The sequence below is a fragment of the Lithobates pipiens genome, unplaced genomic scaffold (assembly GCF_037356315.1).
Source record: "Lithobates pipiens isolate NorthernLeopardFrog02 unplaced genomic scaffold, aLitPip1_a1.2 Scaffold_23, whole genome shotgun sequence".
NCBI classification, from domain to species: Eukaryota; Metazoa; Chordata; class Amphibia; order Anura; family Ranidae; genus Lithobates; species Lithobates pipiens.
In genome coordinates this window covers 47,042,163-47,062,235 of record NW_027507785.1, presented here as the reverse complement: position 1 = coordinate 47,062,235, position 20,073 = coordinate 47,042,163, and the positions used below count along the sequence as shown (strand labels likewise).

General features: G+C 47.6%; 1 protein-coding gene across 1 annotated transcript in view; it reads left to right on the top strand.

Moving 5' to 3' along the window:
• LOC143927111 (macrophage-stimulating protein receptor-like) overlaps positions 1–18,121 on the top strand; it is a gene marked incomplete at its 5' end in the record, with an annotated part of 129,705 nt that extends 111,584 nt beyond the window's left edge. Inside the window, 5 exon segments of the mRNA XM_077451066.1 lie at positions 2,039–2,220; positions 6,165–6,274; positions 11,893–12,058; positions 12,162–12,298; positions 15,459–18,121. Of these exon segments, the coding sequence (XP_077307192.1) occupies positions 2,039–2,220; positions 6,165–6,274; positions 11,893–12,058; positions 12,162–12,298; positions 15,459–15,699 (836 nt within the window).
• Positions 18,122–20,073: the final 1,952 nt, after the last annotated feature.

The window sequence follows — 20,073 nt, the reverse complement described above, 5'->3', positions numbered from 1 at the left end:
ATCTGGCTGCTAGGCTGTCTGAGGGGCCTATCCAGAAGCAGGAGAGCAGCCTAGGGTTGGGACTGTGGGCTTGTACTCCAAACCCGCGAGTAATGGTTCCATTGGCCGGGGAACCAGTCGTGGTTGGAGGTAGAGGGGAATGTGTCGCCAATAAGGGACCGTCCACCTTGCTACCGGAGACCAAAGTCAGTGAGCTGAGGCCAGTACCAGAGCAGAGTTCTCGCCAGCCGGGGATGGTGAAGAAGTGGGAAAACTTCAGCCAGTACCAAGTCAGGGACCCAGCGGGACAGCAGAGGTGATGCTTGTGGAGCATCAGTGAGTGCCAAGCCAGGGACCTAACATGTCAGCTGGGGGGGTGAAGCTTGAAGAGTATCTGGGACTGCCAAGCCAGGGACCCAGCAAGGAAGCGGAGGTGACGCTTGAGGAAGATACTAAAGTGGAAGAGCTCAGAGGATCCAGTGGCTAGTGGATCTGAAGTCTAGAGAGAGAGATTGGGAGCTCGTTGAGTGAAGACCCCCACAGTGAGTGAGTGTGGGGTAAAGCCCCATACACACTATCAGATTTTCTGCTGATTTTTTTTTTCCTTCAGATTTACCAAAACCATGTAGTGGAAGGTCCTGCCTGATTGCATACACATTGAAACTCCTAAGGTTTGACCTCATATTATATGGTTTTGGTAAATCTGAAGGAAAAACTCAGCAGAAAAACTGATAGTGTGTATGGGGCTTAAGGAGAACTTGTTCGTGTTGCAAATAGTTGAATATCATTACCGTTAATAACAGCTACAAGATTGTTGCCATAGGAGACAGTGATCCTACCTATACAGAGGTGGTGTCCGGCTGGAAGCCTTCACCTGTATAGCTGTCTACCTATAGAAGTCTCGGAGTTTGCTAATTATCTTTGCATCTATCTAAGGGTGTCCTGACCATAACCCTCTCTCACACAGTTCTGTTTAAAGCGGAGCTCCACCCTAAAGTGGAACTTCCACTCATTGGAACCCCCCCCCCCCCCTTCCGGTGCCACAATTGGCACCTTTCAGGGGGGAGGGGGGGGTGCAGATACCTGTATAATACAGGTATTTGCACCCACTTCCGGGAATAGATAGCCGCAGATTCTGTGGGTATTTACGCCACTTCCTGCGGGGCCCCCGATGTCTGCTGGGAAACACACGGATCCCAGAGACAACAGGGACCATCCTTATTGCGCAGCGCGACTCGCGCATGCGCAGTAGGGAACCGGGAAGTGAAGCCGCAAGGCTTCACTTCCTGATTCCCATAGTGAAGATGGCGGCGGCAGCGCCCGAGAGCCGATCGAGAGATCAGCTTCGGGTGCCGACATCGCAGGCGCGTTGGGCGGGTAAGTGTCCATATTTTAAAAGTCAGCAGCTGCAGTATTTAATAAAAATAAAAAATGGTAGAACTCCCGCTTTAAGAGGCTCTTTGCATTCAAAAAGTGTCTGGCGCCCACCTGTTCATCTTGCATTACACCCACCATGCCTTGTAACCCACTCTACACTGAAGGATGTCAGCAGTGCCGGGACAAGGTCACCCAGCGCCCAGGGCAAAGATGCCAAACTGCGCCCCCCTTTCCCTTAGGGTTAGGGTCAGGGTGCCCCCTACCCCTGCAATAGACCATTGCGCCAGGGGCAGCCGCCTCTCCTCCCCACCCCTTGTCCCGGCCCTGGATGTCAGCTGTACTTAACTCTGGAGGTCACCATTAGGCCTAAAGAGGCCGGAGACTTTGCTACAATATTAAGGTTAGGTTTGGTCTACCCGGAGTTAGACTCACCGGGCCAGCCAATGGAGAGAGACATTTTGGGGTAGGATATATGTACTTCTGAACTTGCCAAATAAAAAAAATCAGGAAGAGACGTGGAGGAAGAAATCGATAAAGTGACTCAGTGGTGGGTCCAGTGAAGCCTATGAACCCAAACTATAGAACAAAGGGGCTGATCCAAGAATCAAGGCTTTGTATCATTTATTGGAAGTGTGGATTTGAATTTATGATGATGTCTGAGCTCTGTGTCTCATCTTCTTAGGGATAACGGATGTGGAGGAGGTGGTGGAGTTCCTTAGAGAAGGGATCCTGATGAAGAGCTTCCATCACCCGCATGTCTTGTCCCTCACTGGGATATTCTTACCGCGGGACGGTCTTCCCTTGGTGGTCCTGCCGTACATGTCACATGGGGACCTGAGACACTTCATCCGCAGCGAGGACAGAGTAAGTCCACCACTGTGTCTTCCATCTGATTTCCATCTGATTCTCTGTCAGAACAACTATGGCTGCTTAAAGATAAAGTCCATGGAGAAATTTCCTCCATCATTCTACAAACTCTCTGATTGATCGAGAGAACAGACACCGGCTTTGATCCTTGTAGACCCCTAGTGCCCAACCTACAGATCTTTGGCACTTACTGTGGAGTGAGCCACACAATAGTCTAATAATTTCACAAATATGGAAACATGGACTGTAATAAGTGATCTGTAAGCCCCTGTACACACGGGTCGGAGATTCCGACAACCAAATCCGTCGGATTTTGTCTGAAACTGTTGCATACACACGGTCGGACAAAGTTGTCGGAAAATCCGATCGTTCAGAACGTGATGACGTTATTTCGTTATGACGGAACTACATTCAGGCTAGTAGCCAATAGCTTTGATGTAGGAATTTGATCTGAGCATGCGTGGCACTTTGTCCGATCGGAATTCTCTACACATGATCGGAGTATGTCCGATCGGAGAATTTTGTCTGAAAATGTTACCAACAAGTTGGAAAACTTGGCCCGTCGGATGCTCCGACGGAAACAGTCCGATGGAGACCACACACAGTCGGAATATCCGACAAAACGGTCCGATCAGACACATTCCGTCGGAATCTCCGACCGTGTGTACAAGGGCTAACAGTCTCATGTAACAAGTCTTTAATCTATGACTATCTTCCAAATTATGTCCACAGGCACCAATGATTTCTATCGTTTTCCTGACGTCTAATACCATCTCCTCTAGGATGTCTGCAGTCTGACCATTTCCTGTAGTATATCTGCAGTCTCTGACCATCTCCTGTAGTATATCTGCAGTCTCTGACCATCTCCTGTAGTATATCTGCAGTCTCTGACCATCTCCTGTAGTATATCTGCAGTCTCTGACCATCTCCTGTAGTATGTCTGCAGTCTTTGACCATCTCCTCTAGTATGTCTGCAGTCTCTGACCATCTCCTCTAGTATGTCTGCAGTCTCTGACCATCTCCTATAGGATGTCTGCAGTCTCTGACCATCTCCTGTAGGATGTCTGCAGTCTCTGACCATCTCCTGTAGTATGTCTGCAGTCTCTGACCATCTCCTGTACTATGTCTGCAGTCTCTGACCATCTCCTGTACTATGTCTGCAGTCTCTGACCATCTCCTGTAGGATGTCTGCAGTCTCTGACCATCTCCTGTACTATGTCTGCAGTCTCTGACCATCTCCTGTAGTATGTCTGCAGTCTATGACCATCTCCTGTAGTATGTCTGCAGTCTCTGACCATCTCCTGTAGTATGTCTGCAGTCTCTGACCATCTCCTGTAGGATGTCTGCAGTCTCTGACAGCTTTCTGAATCATTACATTCACTGAATATTATGATGTTTAGTGGTAACAATTGAGGCTCCTTATATCAAGAGAATTGCCCCCCTCTGTTCTAGGTAGTAACACAACGCTGCTTACATAGACTCCTGCAATGGCTGTCATTAGGACATTTTCTGCATCTAAAGAGAGAAGTAAGAGATGTCAGTGACTGTTCGGGATACGAAGTGCCCATAATGAGATCTGTGGGCTTTGGAAGTCTCTGGGAAGTTGGCATTGTGGTGCAGCTTGTCCCAGGAGACCCCCAGTCATGATCCTTTCTGGCTGCTGTTGGTGGCGGGAGTTGACGGGCAATGCAGAGTTTCTGGATGGGGAGTCTGTACACCATGAATACGCCAAGAGAACATTCGTTGCTGGCCTCATTAATCTCCAGAGAGAAAGAGAATGTTCTGTGTGTTCTGCCAGAGAAATCTCATCTGTAAAACGGAAGTCATGATAGAAAATCTTCTTTTTATGTTCTATGTAGCAGGAAAATCTGTAGAAGTTCTGACCAACAAAAGCCTCCCCCCATCCGTGCTTTCATCCATAGGTGTGCATCCATTTAGGGTGTGCACCCCAAAGCTCAAACACACATGTGCATGTATGTATATATGGGTGGGGTTGCAATTGAGGCCCCTGTGACCTCCTGAAGCTCTGCCAGTGATGCACGGGGTGAATAGGGTGTGCCCAGTCACATTTGGCACACCCTGTGCGCACGCCTATGCTTTCATCTACCGCCTTGGTGGCCCAACCTGTGGGCTGAGGGTCACATGTGGCCCTTTAGAGACCGCAGTTGTTATTAATGGAAGCATTCATTAGTAATGGGGAATCTTTAGGGGTCTTACAAAGCGTGTACCCGGTCTCTCAATAACTCCTCATCCAACCACACCCGTTGCAGGTCTGTAGTCTCTGATCATCTCCTCTAGTATGTCTGAAGTCTCTGACAGTTTTCTGTCAAATATTGAAAATTATGTGTGGCCCTTGGAGCTGTCAGGGGCCACTACATCTATGAGTTGGCAACCACTGATTTACAGACTGCCATGAAAGGTAGAGATTGCATACTGTCCCCCCAGCATGACGTGTCCATCCTCCCCATTGTATTTGTAGATCGGATCTACATGTGTTTACACTGAATTTCATGCAACTTTATTAGTAACACAAAAATCCACCCAGAGGCATTACTTTTACAGCAGCTTGAATACCCCCCCCCCCCCCAAGCCAGGCCACCATATATGGTGGTTTCTGGGCTGTCCTGTTCCTCCAGGACTGCATTAAGCACCCAGGACTGCTTCCCACAAAGGAGATGGAGGAACGTCCATTCCCCGATCTCTCTAATGCATGAACCTGGAAGCAACAAGGATTTTTTCACTTCCGGTTTCAGAGCTGTCATTCCCCAGCTGTTACAGCCATGAAAGCAGCTAAGCAAGCATGATCTGTGCTTTGGAGGTTAGCTGCTTTGGAAGGTAAGGGAGACATCAGGGGCAGTGGCGGCTGGTGCTCAACTTTTTGGGTGGGGGACACACCGTGCTACCCCCAAGATGGGTCAGAGGGGAAGGTGGTGATTGATGGCCTTACCTTAGGACGATGACAAGGTGTTAATGCTGGATCCGGGGTAGGGCTTCTGGAAGCTGGAATAGGCTGTTGCTTCCCCTCCGCCCCTCCACCTGCTGCTCCTCGCTGCACATGGCCCGCAGCTTGCCGAGGGAAGAGCCAGGGCCGTTGCTTCCCCTCCTAAGACTCCCTGGCCAATCTGGTTTCAAGACCCGCTTCCTGATTGGCCGGGAGGAGAAGCAGGAAGACATTTAGGGAATATTAATTCGCTAATGTCACACATTTGGGTGGGCTCACTGCGCCCCGAGCCCACCCTTTTTGAAGCCAGTTAGAGCCTCAGGCTCTAATCATGTGCTTCAGAAAAAAACCCACATTGAAATCCAATGTGTCCGGCGCCCTTCATGGAGATTAAGGGCTGGATGCATGTGTTGGGGGGGGGGGGGGGGGGGGCAACACGCCCCTAGTAAAGCAGCTGCTAATAAACCCCTGATGTCTCCATAAAGAGGTTCTGGCACATGCCCAATGCTAACACAAGGGGGCGTGTTATCTTCCTTTAGATAACAATAAGGCTCCATTCACACCTAAGCATACTGCAGCGACACCTGTTGCTCCGCGCTTTTTTTGTGTTTTTTTTATGGCACGTTTTTGGAGCTGCACAATTCATTTGAATGGACCTCCCCCCCCCCCCCCCCCCCCCCGCTCCAATGCAATTTTAGGTGCGATTTTAGCAGATTTTGTCACTCGAAACCGCACCACTTTTGGGGTGCCATTAAGAAATAATGGTGTCACAAAAATGTCCCGTGTTTTGCTGTGATTCTGAAATCCAGTAAGCTCAGGTGTAAATGGAGCCTAAAAAAATGTAAATAAAATACTATGTATTTTTTTCCCTCAAAATTTGCGTTTTGATAAACGGCTGCAGAAATATCATGTGACCAAAAAAAAAAAAAAAAAAATTGCAACAGCCGCAATTTTATTCTCAAACTTATAATAATAATAACCTTCCTCTCTGTACACGCAGAACCCCACGGTGAAGGATCTGGTCGGGTTCGGTCTGCAGGTTTCCCGGGGAATGGAATATTTGGCCCAGGAGAAGTTTGTACACCGAGATCTGGCGGCACGGAACTGCATGTGAGTGATCACGGGGCGTATGGTTGACACCTCTCATTACCGGCTAGACATGGGGATTGTCGGGAGAAAAAAATGCTGGGGTTGGTGATGAAGAGTTTCACCAATTGGTCCTTGAAATGCCGGCTAAAATACTGTTATAATATTTGTAAGTTACAGCAGAAAATCTGGTTATAAATTTAGAATTATTATGATGATGATATTATTTTTTTATTATTATTACACAGGATTATTGTATTATTAATATATAAATTCTATTGATATTTTTGTTGTTATTATTATTATCATTATTCAGGATTTATACTTTAACCCTTTCATGACAGCCTATTTTTGACATTTGGTGTTTACAAGCTAAAATCCATATTTTTTGCTAGAAAATTACTTAGAACCCCCAAACATTTATATATATATATATATAATCAGAGACTCTAGAGAATAAAACGGCGATTGTTGCAATATTTTATGTCACGCGGTATTTGTGCAGCGGTGTTTTAAACGCAACTTTTTGGGGAAAGGGACACTTTCATGAATTTTAAAAAAACTAAAGAATAAAATTAGCCCCATTTTTTTTGCATAATGTGAAAGATAATGTTAATAAATAAATAGATACCAAACATGTAACACTTTATAATTGCACGCACTCGTGGAATGACGACAAACTACGGTACCTAAAAATCTCAATAGGCGACGATTTAAAAAAAAATTCCGGTTACCAGGTTAGAGTTACAGAGGAGGTCTAGTGCTAGAATTATTGCTCTCACTCTGACGATCACGGCGATACCTCACATGTGTGATTTGAACACCGTTTACATATGCGGGCGCGACTTCCGTATGCGTTTTCTTTGCTGCACGAGCTCGCGGGGACAGGGGGGGGGGGGGCGCTTTAAAAAAAAAAAAAATTATTATTTATTTTAATATTAATAAATTGTTTGTTTGTTTTTTTTTTTTTTTTTATTGTTTTTTTATCACTTTTATTGTTGCCACAGGGAATGTAAACATCCCTTGCGACAGTAATAGGTGGTGACAGGTACTCTTTATGGAGGGACCGGGGGGTCTAAAAGACCCCCCACCCCTCCTTTACACTTCAAAGTATTCAGATCGCCGAAAACGGCGATTCTGAATACTGTATATTTTTTTTAAATCCGGTGCCATTGGCAGCCGAGTAAACAGGAAGTGACGTCATGACGTCGCTTCCGTGTTTACAATTAGGATACTGGAATAACACCACTTACGGCGTCATTCCAGTCCCTCCCTAGCCGCTGGAAGTGGCGGATGTCAGATCGGTGCTCCTAATTGAGCGGGAGCACCGGTAAGAGCGGCGGAAGGGGGGGGACGTCCCCTCCCGCTCCTCCGGCATAACAGCCGAGCGGTTTTTAGCCGTATCAGTTGTTATGGCTGGAAAGCCAATCGCCCGCTCAGAAAAACTGTACCGGGATGATGCTTGCAGGTGCCGGCATCATCCCGGTATAACCCCCGGAAGCTGAGTACGCACATCTGCGTACGCTCGGCGGGAAGGGGTTAATATTTATAATACGGGAATTATTATTATAGCACTAACCCCCCGGAGGAGCTGCTGGTTTTATTGGGCTTACCGCTACCTTCTTGACCTTGCCTCCGTCTTGGGGTTCCATTGGTAGATGGCCTAAAGAAATGCAGAAACTGACACTGGATCCTCTTTTGGATTATTGATTTAGAAGACAACACAGTTTCTTAACCACTTGCCGCCCGCCCTATAGGCAATTGACGGTGGCAAAGTGGTTTCATAATCCTGATCGGACGTCATATGACGTGATCAGGATTATGAGCCGCTGTGCGCCCCCGGGGGCACGCATCGCGGCGATCGTTGTTGCGGGGTGTCAGTTTGACACCCGGCAACTACGATCTCGGTAAAGAGTCTCCAACGGAGACTCTTTACCACGTGATCAGCCGTGTCCAATCACAGCTGATCACAGTGTAAATAGGAAGAGCCGGTGATTGGCTTTTCCTCACTCGCGTCTGTCAGACGCGAGTAGAGGAGAGCCGATCGGCTGCTCCTCTGACAGGGGGGGGTCTGTGCTGATCGATTATCAGCACAGCCCCCCCGAGGATGCCCACACTGGACCACCAGGGATGCCACCAGGGATGCCCAGCAAAAGGTAATCCTCCCTAGACCACCAGGGATGCCAGTCAGCACAATGGATGCCAATCAGTGCCCATAATGGATGCCAATCAGTGCCCACAATGGGCATCACTGATTGGCATGCATTATTGTTTGGCACTGATTGGCATCCATTAGTATAGTATAACACCAATGCCGCCTATGAGTGCCCACCTGTGCTGCCTATGAGTGCCCACCTGTGCTGCCTATGAGTGCCCACCTGTGCTGCCTATGAGTGCCCACCTGTGCTGCCTATGAGTGCCCACCTGTGCCGCCTATCCATGGCCATCTGTGCCGCCCATCCATGCCAATCCGTGCCAGCTATCAGTGCCAATTTGTGCCACCTATTAGTGCCCATCCGTGTCGCCCATCCGTGTCGCCCATCCGTGCCGCCCATCCGTGCCGCCTATCAGTGCCGCCTATCAGTGCCACATATCAGTGTCCATCAATGCCACCTCATCAGTGCCACTTCATTGGTGTCACATCATTGGTGCCCATCAGTGCTGCCTTATCAGTGCCCATCAGTGTAACCCCATCAGTGCCCATCAGTGAAGGAGAAAACGTACTTATTTACAAAGTTTTGTAACTGAAACAAAAAAAACATTTTTTTTTTCAAAATTTTCGGTATTTTTTTATTTGTAGCGCAAAAAATAAAAACCGTAGAGGTGATCAAATACCACCAAAAGAAAGCTCTATTTGTGGGAAAAAAATGATTAAAATTTCATTTGGGTACAGTGTAGCATGACCGCGCAATTGTCATTCAAAGTGCGACAGCGCTGAAAGCTGAAAATTGGTCTGGGCAGGAAGATGTTTAAGTGTCCTGTATTGAAGTGGTTAATGAAGGGTAGAGGGTTAGGAAGGAAGTTCAGTTACTTTTGGAACTGCAGAAATAGTCTCTTTTAGAAGAAATCCAGAGAATAAACGTTTCACAGCTGGATTCTCACAACCTCCGGATAGACCTCCTCTCACCAGGCCTAGCAGCCGGCAGGGTGTTAAGTAAAGCAAAGTCTCTGCCACAGACTTGAATGTAACTGAGGGACATAGACATATTTAGAGAACTATCATATGGTACCAGTATCTCTCAGCCGGTCCGGCGATACCGTATGAGTGTAGATCCACAAAGTGTCCTTCAACTGAGCCTCCAGGCTCCTTCAGAGAAGCCAGCCTTGTGCATGGTCTTCTCCCGAAGAGTCCTCCCCTGGATGCTTCTCTAGTTGCTGGGCCTCTCCTCAGATGAGACGGCACCGGACCACCTTTGAATCATTATGGCCTTGTATCCATTCAGGCCTGTCCCTGCAGTTGCTTCGCCTCGGCGCTATCCAGCCCCGAGACTCGGAATTGCATGGATCCGCACCCCAGGCCAGGAGGGCCATGGGGGCTGGTCAGGAGGACCAGGACCAAACAGACAGAAGGATCTTCTGGACCGGAACCCAGAAGAACATGATGTCAGTACCTTAAATACCACCTCCCAGAATGCACAGCAGTTTGACACTCCCACTGGGCTGGTTCCGAGAAAGGATGGCACTCAATACGCCTAGCTAAACTGCGTTTTCACACTTGCCAGCGGTGACAGCAACACCTGCGGCCAAGGAGAACTCAGTGCAATTCAACTAGACTGGTACTGAAACCATAATTTAGCATAATTAGCCCTAAAACCCAACTGTGGTTTTAGGAATGTTAATTTGAAAAAAACATATAGCACGTGCTCGTCAGGAGCCAGCGCTACATTATTATTGATTTATATAGTGCCAACAGTTTGCAAAGAGCTTTACAATATCTATGGGTAAAAATTCAGTTGTTAGGCAGAGGTGGGATAGGCTTCCCAGAGATAGATGAGTTGAGATGTTTTCAGGAATAGCCTATAGGCAGAGTCAGAAATAGCTAGACAGGTTAGGGTAGGGAGTTCCAGAGGATGGGAGAGATTCTTTAGAAGTCCGGGAGGTGTTGATGAAGACTCTAGAGAGCAGGAGGTGTTCATGAATGATCTAGAGAGCAGGAGGTGTTGATGAAGGATCTAGAGAGCAGGAGGTGTTGATGAAGGATCTAGAGAGCAGGAGGTGTTGATGAAGGATCTAGAGAGCAGGAGGTGTTGATGAAGGATCTAGAGAGCAGGAGGTGTTGATGAAGGATCTAGAGAGCAGGAGGTGTTGATGAAGGATCTAGAGAGCAGGAGGTGTTGATGAAGGATCTAGAGAGCAGGAGGTGTTGATGAAGGATCTAGAGAGCATGAGGTGTTGATGAAGGATCTAGAGAGCAGGAGGTGTTGATGAACGATCTAGAGAGCAGGAGGTGTTGATGAAGGATCTAGAGAGCAGGAGGTGTTGATGAAGGATCTAGAGAGCAGGAGGTGTTGATGAAGGATCTAGAGAGCAGGAGGTGTTGATGAAGGATCTAGAGAGCAGGAGGTGTTGATGAAGAATTTAGAGAGCAGGAGGTGTTGATGAAGGATCTAGAGAGCAGGAGGTCTTTTGGGCGGCAGAGAGGATGACTTGGAGCTTGGATTTGGATTTGAGGATTGAAGATATGGAGGTGAGGTTGTTGATTTAGCTGGGGGCAGAGCTGTACATGGTTTTGTACATTGTTGTTGGGATTTTTAAATGTTCATCTTTGGTGATCAGAAGTCAGTGAAGGGATTGGCAGAGAGGGATGGAGAACACTGAGTAGAGACCAATGGAGGGATTGGCAGAAAGGGGTGGAGGACACTGACCAAAAGCCAATGGAAGCATTGACAGAGAGGGGTGGAGGAGACACTGAGTGGAGACCAATGGAGGGATTGGCAGAAAGGGGTGGAGGACACTGACCAAAAGCCAATGGAAGCATTGACAGAGAGGGGTGGAGGAGACACTGAGTGGAGACCAATGAAGGGATAGACAGAGAGTAGCGGATGACAGTGGAGACCAATGGAGGGATAGACAGAGAGTAGCGGATGACACTTAGTGGAGACCAATGGAGGGATTGGCAGAAAAGGGTGGAGGACACTGACCAAGAGCCAATGGAAGGCTTGACAGAGAGGGGTGGAGGAGACACTGAATGGAGACCAATGAAGGGATGAACAGAGAGTAGTGGAGGACACTTAGTGGAGACCAATGGAGGGATGGGCTGAGAGGGGTGGAGGACACTGAGGAAGGGCCAATAGAGGGATTGGCAGAGAGGGGTGGAAGACACTGAGCGGTTAATAAGGTAGATGGGTCCGGCAGCAGTATTCATAATAGATTGAAATGGGATAGTCTGTGTAGAGGTAGGTCAATGGGGCGGGAGCTGCAATAGTTAAAGTAAGAGATATCCAGGGAGCGAATTCGTGTGTGGGAGGGGCGAATTCTGGAAATGTCACAGGGTGAAGATCTGGACAGTGATTGGATGTGGGCCCAAAGAGAGAGTTAGTAAGTCGGTACATTATGTCCGTTCCCAGACAGCAGGAAGAGAACCTGTTTACAGGCGGTAGATAGGTGTCACAACATTGAATTGGGCTGTCGTGTTTTTTCAGGCTGGATGACGCCTACAGGGTGAAGGTGGCAGATTTTGGTCTGGCCCGGGATGTCTTTGACAAGGAATACTACAGTGTGCGTCGTCATAAAAACGCTCGTCTGCCGGTGAAGTGGATGGCGCTGGAGAGTTTACAGACGCAGAAATTCACCACCAAGAGTGATGTGGTGAGTAATCCAGTCGTTACAGAAACTGGGGACTTATGGGACATCAGTATGAAGCATATTGGTCTCTATGTGGAATAATAATTATATATATTTTTTCCCGCAGTGGTCATTCGGGGTGCTGCTGTGGGAGCTGATGACTCGGGGAGCCCCTCCATATCCAGACGTAGACCCCTATGACATCACCCGATACCTGTACAGGGGGAGACGCCTCCCACAGCCAGAGTACTGCCCGGACCCACTGTGAGTACCTCTACTTTGCCACATCTCTGCCCATGACCACGCTTGGAGGAGCTGGAGGAAGGTGTTGGAGTCTGTGCCACTTTTTGCCAATTATTTTCCCTTTTTTAGAAGACCTAATTGGCCATATATTTGTCCTCTTTCACTGTGACATCCTGGGGGGGGGGGGGGGGGGGCAGCTGGCTTTTAATGGGCTGTACCCTGCACCCAGACGCCCCCATTTACCCTCCGGTAGCAACAATCGGACATCAAGGTCTCCAATCTTGCAAAAAAAATTGGCCCCATTGTCTACGGAGAGGGTTAGAGGTACAGGATACTCAAAAAACAGCAGCAAAAATCACTCCACTTGGTAGTATCTTCTAGTATCTTTTGACCTTGTAGAACTCTGTAGACCCTGATGGGTGCCAAAGTTTAAGTATTTTCGGGCTCTGCATTCAGACCTTTCCTAAGCTCAGATGGGCAACTATCTGAACAGGACTCTGCTTCAGCTCCTCCAGGCAAAGGCCTAGTCCCTGTTTCATTCTCTGTTGTCCTCTGTGTCTGTGATCCTCTATCCTCCTCTCCGTCTGTGATCCTCTATCCTCCTCTCCGTCTATGATCCTCTGTCCTCCTCTGTGTCTGTGATCCTCTGTCCTCCTCTGTGTCTGTGATCCTCTATCCTCCTCCTCTGTGTCTCTGATCCTCTGTCCTCCTCTGTGTCTGTGATCCTCTGTCCTCCTCTGTGTCTGTGATCCTCTGTCCTCCTCTGTGTCTCTGATCCTCTGTCCTCCTCTGTGTCTGTGATCCTCTGTCCTCCTCTGTGATCCTCTGTCCTCCTCTGTGTCTCTGATCCTCTGTCCTCCTCTGTGTCTGTGATCCTCTGTCCTCCTCTGTGTCTGTGATCCTCTGTCCTCCTCTGTGTCTGTGATCCTCTGTCCTCCTCTGTGTCTCTGATCCTCTGTCCTCCTCTCCGTCTCTGATCCTCTGTCCTCCTCTCCGTCTCTGATCCTCTGTCCTCCTCTGTGTTTCATCCTCCATCCTTTTCATTGGCCATATGTGTTTTTAATAAGGCTATGTCATTTTAGAGAATTTGTAATAAAAAGTGTTTTTTTATATAAATAGTTATGTTATCTTTTATTTTTTGGTTTCCATCAAAATCCCATAAGGTTTTTTTTTCCAAGTCAATTATATGAGTAGGGATGGTGGCAACCACTTTCCCGAACAGAGTAAACGTATATTAGAAACTCTGTTTCATCCTCTGTGTCTTGGTTTGATCCTCCGTCCTTCTCTGTGTTTGGGTTTGATCCTCTGTCCTTCTCTGTGTCTCGGTTTGATCCTCTGTCCTTCTCTGTGTCTCGGTTTGATCCTCTGTCCTCTGTCCTCTGTGTTTGGGTTTGATCCTCTGTCCTTCTGTGTCTCGGTTTGATCCTCTGTCCTTCTCTGTGTCTCGGTTTGATCCTCTGTCCTTCTCTGTGTCTCGGTTTGATCCTCTGTGTCTCGGTTTGATCCTCTGTCCTTCTCTGTGTCTCGGTTTGATCCTCCGTCCTTCTCTGTGTCTCGGTTTGATCCTCTGTCCTTCTCTGTGTCTCGGTTTGATCCTCTGTCCTTCTCTGTGTCTCGGTTTGATCCTCCGTCCTTCTCTGTGTCTCGGTTTGATCCTCCGTCCTTCTCTGTGTCTCGGTTTGATCCTCCGTCCTTCTCTGTGTCTCTGTTTAATCCTCTGTCCTTCTCTGTGTCTTGGTTTGATCCTCTGTCCTTCTCTGTGTCTCGGTTTGATCCTCTGTCCTTCTCTGTGTCTCGGTTTGATCCTCTGTCCTTCTCTGTGTCTCGCTTTGATCCTCTGTCCTTCTCTGTGTCTCGGTTTGATCCTCTGTCCTTCTCTGTGTCTCGGTTTGATCCTCTGTCCTTCTCTGTGTCTCGGTTTGATCCTCTGTCCTTCTCTGTGTCTCGGTTTGATCCTCTGTCCTTCTCTGTGTCTCGGTTTGATCCTCCGTCCTTCTCTGTGTCTCGGTTTGATCCTCTGTCCTTCTCTGTGTCTCGGTTTGATCCTCCGTCCTTCTCTGTGTCTCGGTTTGATCCTCCGTCCTTCTCTGTGTCTCGGTTTGATCCTCCGTCCTTCTCTGTGTCTCGGTTTGATCCTCTGTCCTTCTCTGTGTCTCGGTTTGATCCTCTGTCCTTCTCTGTGTCTCGGTTTGATCCTCCGTCCTTCTCTGTGTCTCGGTTTGATCCTCCGTCCTTCTCTGTGTCTCGGTTTGATCCTCTGTCCTTCTCTGTGTCTCGGTTTGATCCTCTGTCCTTCTCTGTGTCTCGGTTTGATCCTCTGTCCTTCTCTGTGTCTCGGTTTGATCCTCCGTCCTTCTCTGTGTCTTGGTTTGATCCTCTGTCCTTCTCTGTGTCTTGGTTTGATCCTCTGTCCTTCTCTGTGTCTCGGTTTGATCCTCCGTCCTTCTCTGTGTCTCGGTTTGATCCTCTGTCCTTCTCTGTGTCTCGGTTTGATCCTCCGTCCTTCTCTGTGTCTCGGTTTGATCCTCCGTCCTTCTCTGTGTCTCGGTTTGATCCTCTGTCCTTCTCTGTGTCTCGGTTTGATCCTCTGTCCTTCTCTGTGTCTTGGTTTGATCCTCTGTCCTTCTCTGTGTCTCGGTTTGATCCTCCGTCCTTCTCTGTGTCTCGGTTTGATCCTCTGTCCTTCTCTGTGTCTCGGTTTGATCCTCTGTCCTTCTCTGTGTCTCGGTTTGATCCTCTGTCCTTCTCTGTGTCTCGGTTTGATCCTCTGTCCTTCTCTGTGTCTCGGTTTGATCCTCTGTCCTTCTCTGTGTCTCGGTTTGATCCTCTGTCCTTCTCTGTGTCTCGGTTTGATCCTCTGTCCTTCTCTGTGTCTCGGTTTGATCCTCTGTCCTTCTCTGTGTCTCGGTTTGATCCTCTGTCCTTCTCTGTGTCTCGGTTTGATCCTCTGTCCTTCTCTGTGTCTCGGTTTGATCCTCTGTCCTTCTCTGTGTCTCGGTTTGATCCTCTGTCCTTCTCTGTGTCTCGGTTTGATCCTCTGTCCTTCTCTGTGTCTCGGTTTGATCCTCCGTCCTTCTCTGTGTCTCGGTTTGATCCTCTGTCCTTCTCTGTATCTCGGTTTGATCCTCTGTCCTTCTCTGTGTCCCTGTTTGATCCTCTATCCTCCTCTGTGTCCCTGCAGATACACCCTCATGTTGCAATGCTGGAGCCCACACCCAGATGAGCGACCGACCTTCACCCAACTGGTCAACGAGATGGAGACCATTTCCAACTCCCTTATGGGAGATCACTACATCAATCTGAATGTGACCTACGTCAACCTGGACCAGGACCTGCCTTTCCTGCCGGCACCCCCCGCATCGGAGGATGAGCTGGAGGAAGAGTCGTCCCAGGAAGACGAGGATTATGGTGGTGTACTCTGAGGGCCGATATGAAACTTCCTCCTAAAGCTCTGAGGAGAACCTCAAAAAACTGGAACTGAAAGGTTGTCGGTCCCCTAGATCTGGAGTCCCTGGAACCCCCAGAATGTGCCATTTGCACCGTGTGAAGACACAATGAATAGGACCAAAACAAAACGGACCACGTGAGATTGTTATGAGTTGCACAAGTACAGACGATGAACTGCAGGCAGTAGGAGGACCAGACCGGCTCCTATCAACGACCAATAAAAGGACAATTTTAAGACACTATTTATTATTATTGGTGGAGCAGCACAGAGCCGTATGTGCCTGGAAAAAAGATTTGTTTTTATCGTCCAATAGGGAAATATTTTAGTTCCTTCTTCTGTCTCCTGCTGGGTAAAATCACCCCCCAATGTCTGCTTTCCCAGTGACCTCAATATTTCCCTGCAGTAGTTTGTGTCTCTGCCCCTCCCACAATAGTGAGATTTCCTGCAGTAGTTGTGTCTCTGCCCCTCCCACAATGCTGAGATTTCCTGCAGTAGTTGTGTCTCTGCCCCTCCCACAATGGGGAGATTTCCCTGCAGTAGTTTGTGTCTCTGCCCCTCCCACAATGGGGAGATTTCCTGCAGTAGTTTGTGTCTCTGCCCCTCCCACAATGGGGAGATTTCCTGCAGTAATTTGTGTCTCTGCCCCTCCCACAATGGTGATATTTCCTGCAGTAGTTTGTGTCTCTGCCCCTCCCACAATGGTGAGATTTCCTGCAGTAGTTTGTGTCTCTGCCCCTCCCACAATGGTGAGATTTCCTGCAGTAGTTTGTGTCTCTGCCCCTCCCACAATGGAGAGATTTCCTGCAGTAGTTTGTGTCTCTGCCCCTCCCACAATGGTGAGATTTCCTGCAGTAGTTTGTGTCTCTGCCCCTCCCACAATGGTGAGATTTCCTGCAGTAGTTTGTTTCTCTGCCCCTCCCACAATGGTGAGATTTCCTGCAGTAGTTTGTTTCTCTGCCCCTCCCACAATGGTGAGATTTCCTGCAGTAGTTTGTTTCTCTGCCCCTCCCACAATGCTGAGATTTCCTGCAGTAGCTTGTGTCTCTGCCCCTCCCACAATGGTGAGATTTCCTGCAGTAGTTTGTGTCTCTGCCCCTCCCACAATGGTGAGTTTTCCCGCAGTAGTTTGTGTCTCTGCCCCTCCCACAATGGTGAGATTTCCCTGCAGTAGTTTTTGGAGTAGAAACCTCACCATTGTGGGAGGGGCAGAGACACAAACTACTGTGGGAAACCTCACCATTGTGGGAGGGGCAGAGACAGTTTGTCTCCGCCCCCCTCACAATGGCGAGAATTCTCCTCTGCAGTTTGTCTCCGCCCCCCAAATTAATATTCTACATTCTGGGGAATCCATTTTTATGGATATTTGAAGCATAAAATACATTTTTTTTTACATCTGGCAACACGTTCCGTTTGCTAGAAATTCTCTTTTGCACGTTCCACAAACCTGCCAGGGGGCGCTGTGCTCCAAAACCTACACTGACTCGTTTGAAGGCCTTTTATAGAGTGTTTTATATAGATTTAAAAAATTTCAAATAATAATATATTATATTTACGGCTAAACACAAATGAGAAATGTTACCTGTGATTATTGGACTTTACCCAGGAAAATGCTCAGATTTTCTGAAAGCGGATTTGCTGCTATGCTGTGAGTAGCCTGTGTTGTAAATGGACCTGAACAGCGGGAGATCGAACAACACGACTGACCAATCGGAGGCGGCGCACAGCCCCTCTTCTCCCCCCCCCCCGCCAAAAACATTTCCAGCTTTTTTTTTTTTTTTTTTTTTTTTAAGCAGATTTACTACTATGCTGTGGGTTGTTTATATATCTAAAGAGCTGATAATCAAATTGCCCCCGGCAGAGACGGCAATGTCTTCACCGTTAACCGAAGTCTCCCAAACACTGAGCCGGTTGTGTGTGTGTGTGGGGGGGGGGGGGGTCTCTCATTCGGGGGGACGGTATTAAACCCGGTGGAAAGGGGGTGCCTGTTGCAGTGAAGCCGATGATGGATTTTAGGGGAAACCTCCTATAGCTCGACCAACAACCAATCTAGTGCAAGGGCCGGCCTGATTGGTTGGGTATCCGATAAATCTATAGAAGATTGTACAAAGATTGTAATGTGTATGTTGTGCACAGTGGAGTCAGTTGTCGCTTCTGGGGGTTCTCCCGGCTCTGTTCCTGCCGTTTTCTCCCTATACCCCCCCCCCCCCCCCATTCTTTGTATGATGTGATGACCCCCCGAGTAGGGAAGATGGCTGAACGTGGAAATACTTGAAGTGTATATGGCTGTGTATTGTCTGTATATATCGGATCCGCTTACCAGACCAATATTTTTGTAATATTACAGATTTTTTTTGTAGGAAGGGATTGTAAATAATAAAAAAAAATAGTTTTCTGTATCTTTTTGTCTGTTTTTTATAATCTTTTATATTTATATTTTATGGATGATTTTCCCAACCCCTGCACTAAACTGTTATATGTTACACACTCCTGACCCCTGCATTGTATACATTGTTATATATATTATATACGCCTGACCCCTGCACTGTATACACATATATTATATACTCCTGACCCCTGCGTTGTATACACTGTTATATATTATATACTCCTGACCCCTGCATCATATACACTGTTATATTATATACTCCTGACCCTTGCATTGTATATACTGTTATATTTTACACACTCCTGACCCCTGCATTGTATAAACTGTTATATGTTACACACTCCTCCTGCATTGTTACACAATACACACGCTATACCCCTGCACTGTATGTGCTAAACATTACACACTTTGTATACACTGTTATATATTATAAACTCCTGACCCCCCACACTGTATACACTACCTTATTTGTTGCATACTTCTGACCCGGCTCTGTATACACTGTTATACATTCCATACTACTTTACTGACTCCTGACTCGCCAATGCTATGTAATATATTACATACTTGCCCTGTATACACTACATATTACTGACTACTGCACTGTGTAAACTGTGGCATGCATTATTATACACTACTCCTGACCTCTGCACTTTAAACATTGTTGTACATTACATACTCATGATTCTGTCACTGTATACTCCTGCCCCCTGCACTTTACACACTATGCCATGCAATACGTACTCCTGACCCCCCCTACACTGTTTATGGTATGTCATGCTTTCATACTCCTGACCCCTGCACATAGTATGTCAGACATTCATACTCCTGACCCCCCCTACACTGTTTATGGTATGTCATGCTTTCATCCTCCTGACCCCTGCACATAGTATGTCAGACATTCATACTCCTGACTAGGGTTGCCACTTTTTCTTCAATTCAAACCCGAACACTTTAGCGGTGCACAGCAATTTGTTTTTATACATATATTTTGCTATTAAATAACATTTCTAATCATATGAAGTTAATAACAAGGGCCCCCCTTTTACATCTGAACTTGTAGAGTTCCCTTTCACTATAAGGGGGACTCTGCAGACTCTGATGTAAGGGAGAACTCTGGGGAGTAAGGGATGCTCTGGTAACCCTGATTTAAGGGGTAACACTGAGAACTCTGATGTATGGAGAGGACTCTGATGTAAAGGGGAAACACTGTGACCTCTGGCGTAAAGGGGAACTCTGATGTAAGGGGTGACCTGAGAACCCTGACACTCTCGGCTTAGACAACTGCAGGCAGCAACCCTGCTGGGAAGCCATAGCCCACTCCTAAATAATGTGTCCGGGTTTCAGGCAGTCTGAAACCCGGACACATGATTCCAAACCCGAACTGTCCGGGTGAATCCTGGACAGATGGCAACCCTACTCCTGACCCCTGCGCATAGTATGTCCTACTTTCATACTCCTGACCCCTGCGCATAGTATGTCCTACTTTCATACTCCTGACCCCTGCACTATTCTATACAGTGCATTAATCTGCAGCAGTTGCCAGGCAGCCCTAAACTTTTTTCATTAAGTTCTCCTTGAAGGTAGGTTCCGAGAAAGTGAACACTCCTGGTCTATATTCAGTAAAATAATAATATAAATGTATAATATATATATATATATATTATAAAAAAATATTATTTTTTTAATCCTGAAATGATGAGTGTCGGGGAGGTCGTCACTTTGGTCACATACAGCAAGGAGGCCCCGAATCTATTTAACCACGCCCTTTAAGCCACGCCCACCACGCAGTACACTATACATTCCTCCTCCCTCGGGTCTTTCACAATCCCCGGCTCGGACTTTACATGAGGCGGATCGGCTGCCGTCGGCGTCTTCTCTACATTCCTCCATATGAACCAATGAGGAGCCTTAGAGGAGAGAAAATATCCAAGAATTTTATTTTGGGGGCCGGATGTGAGC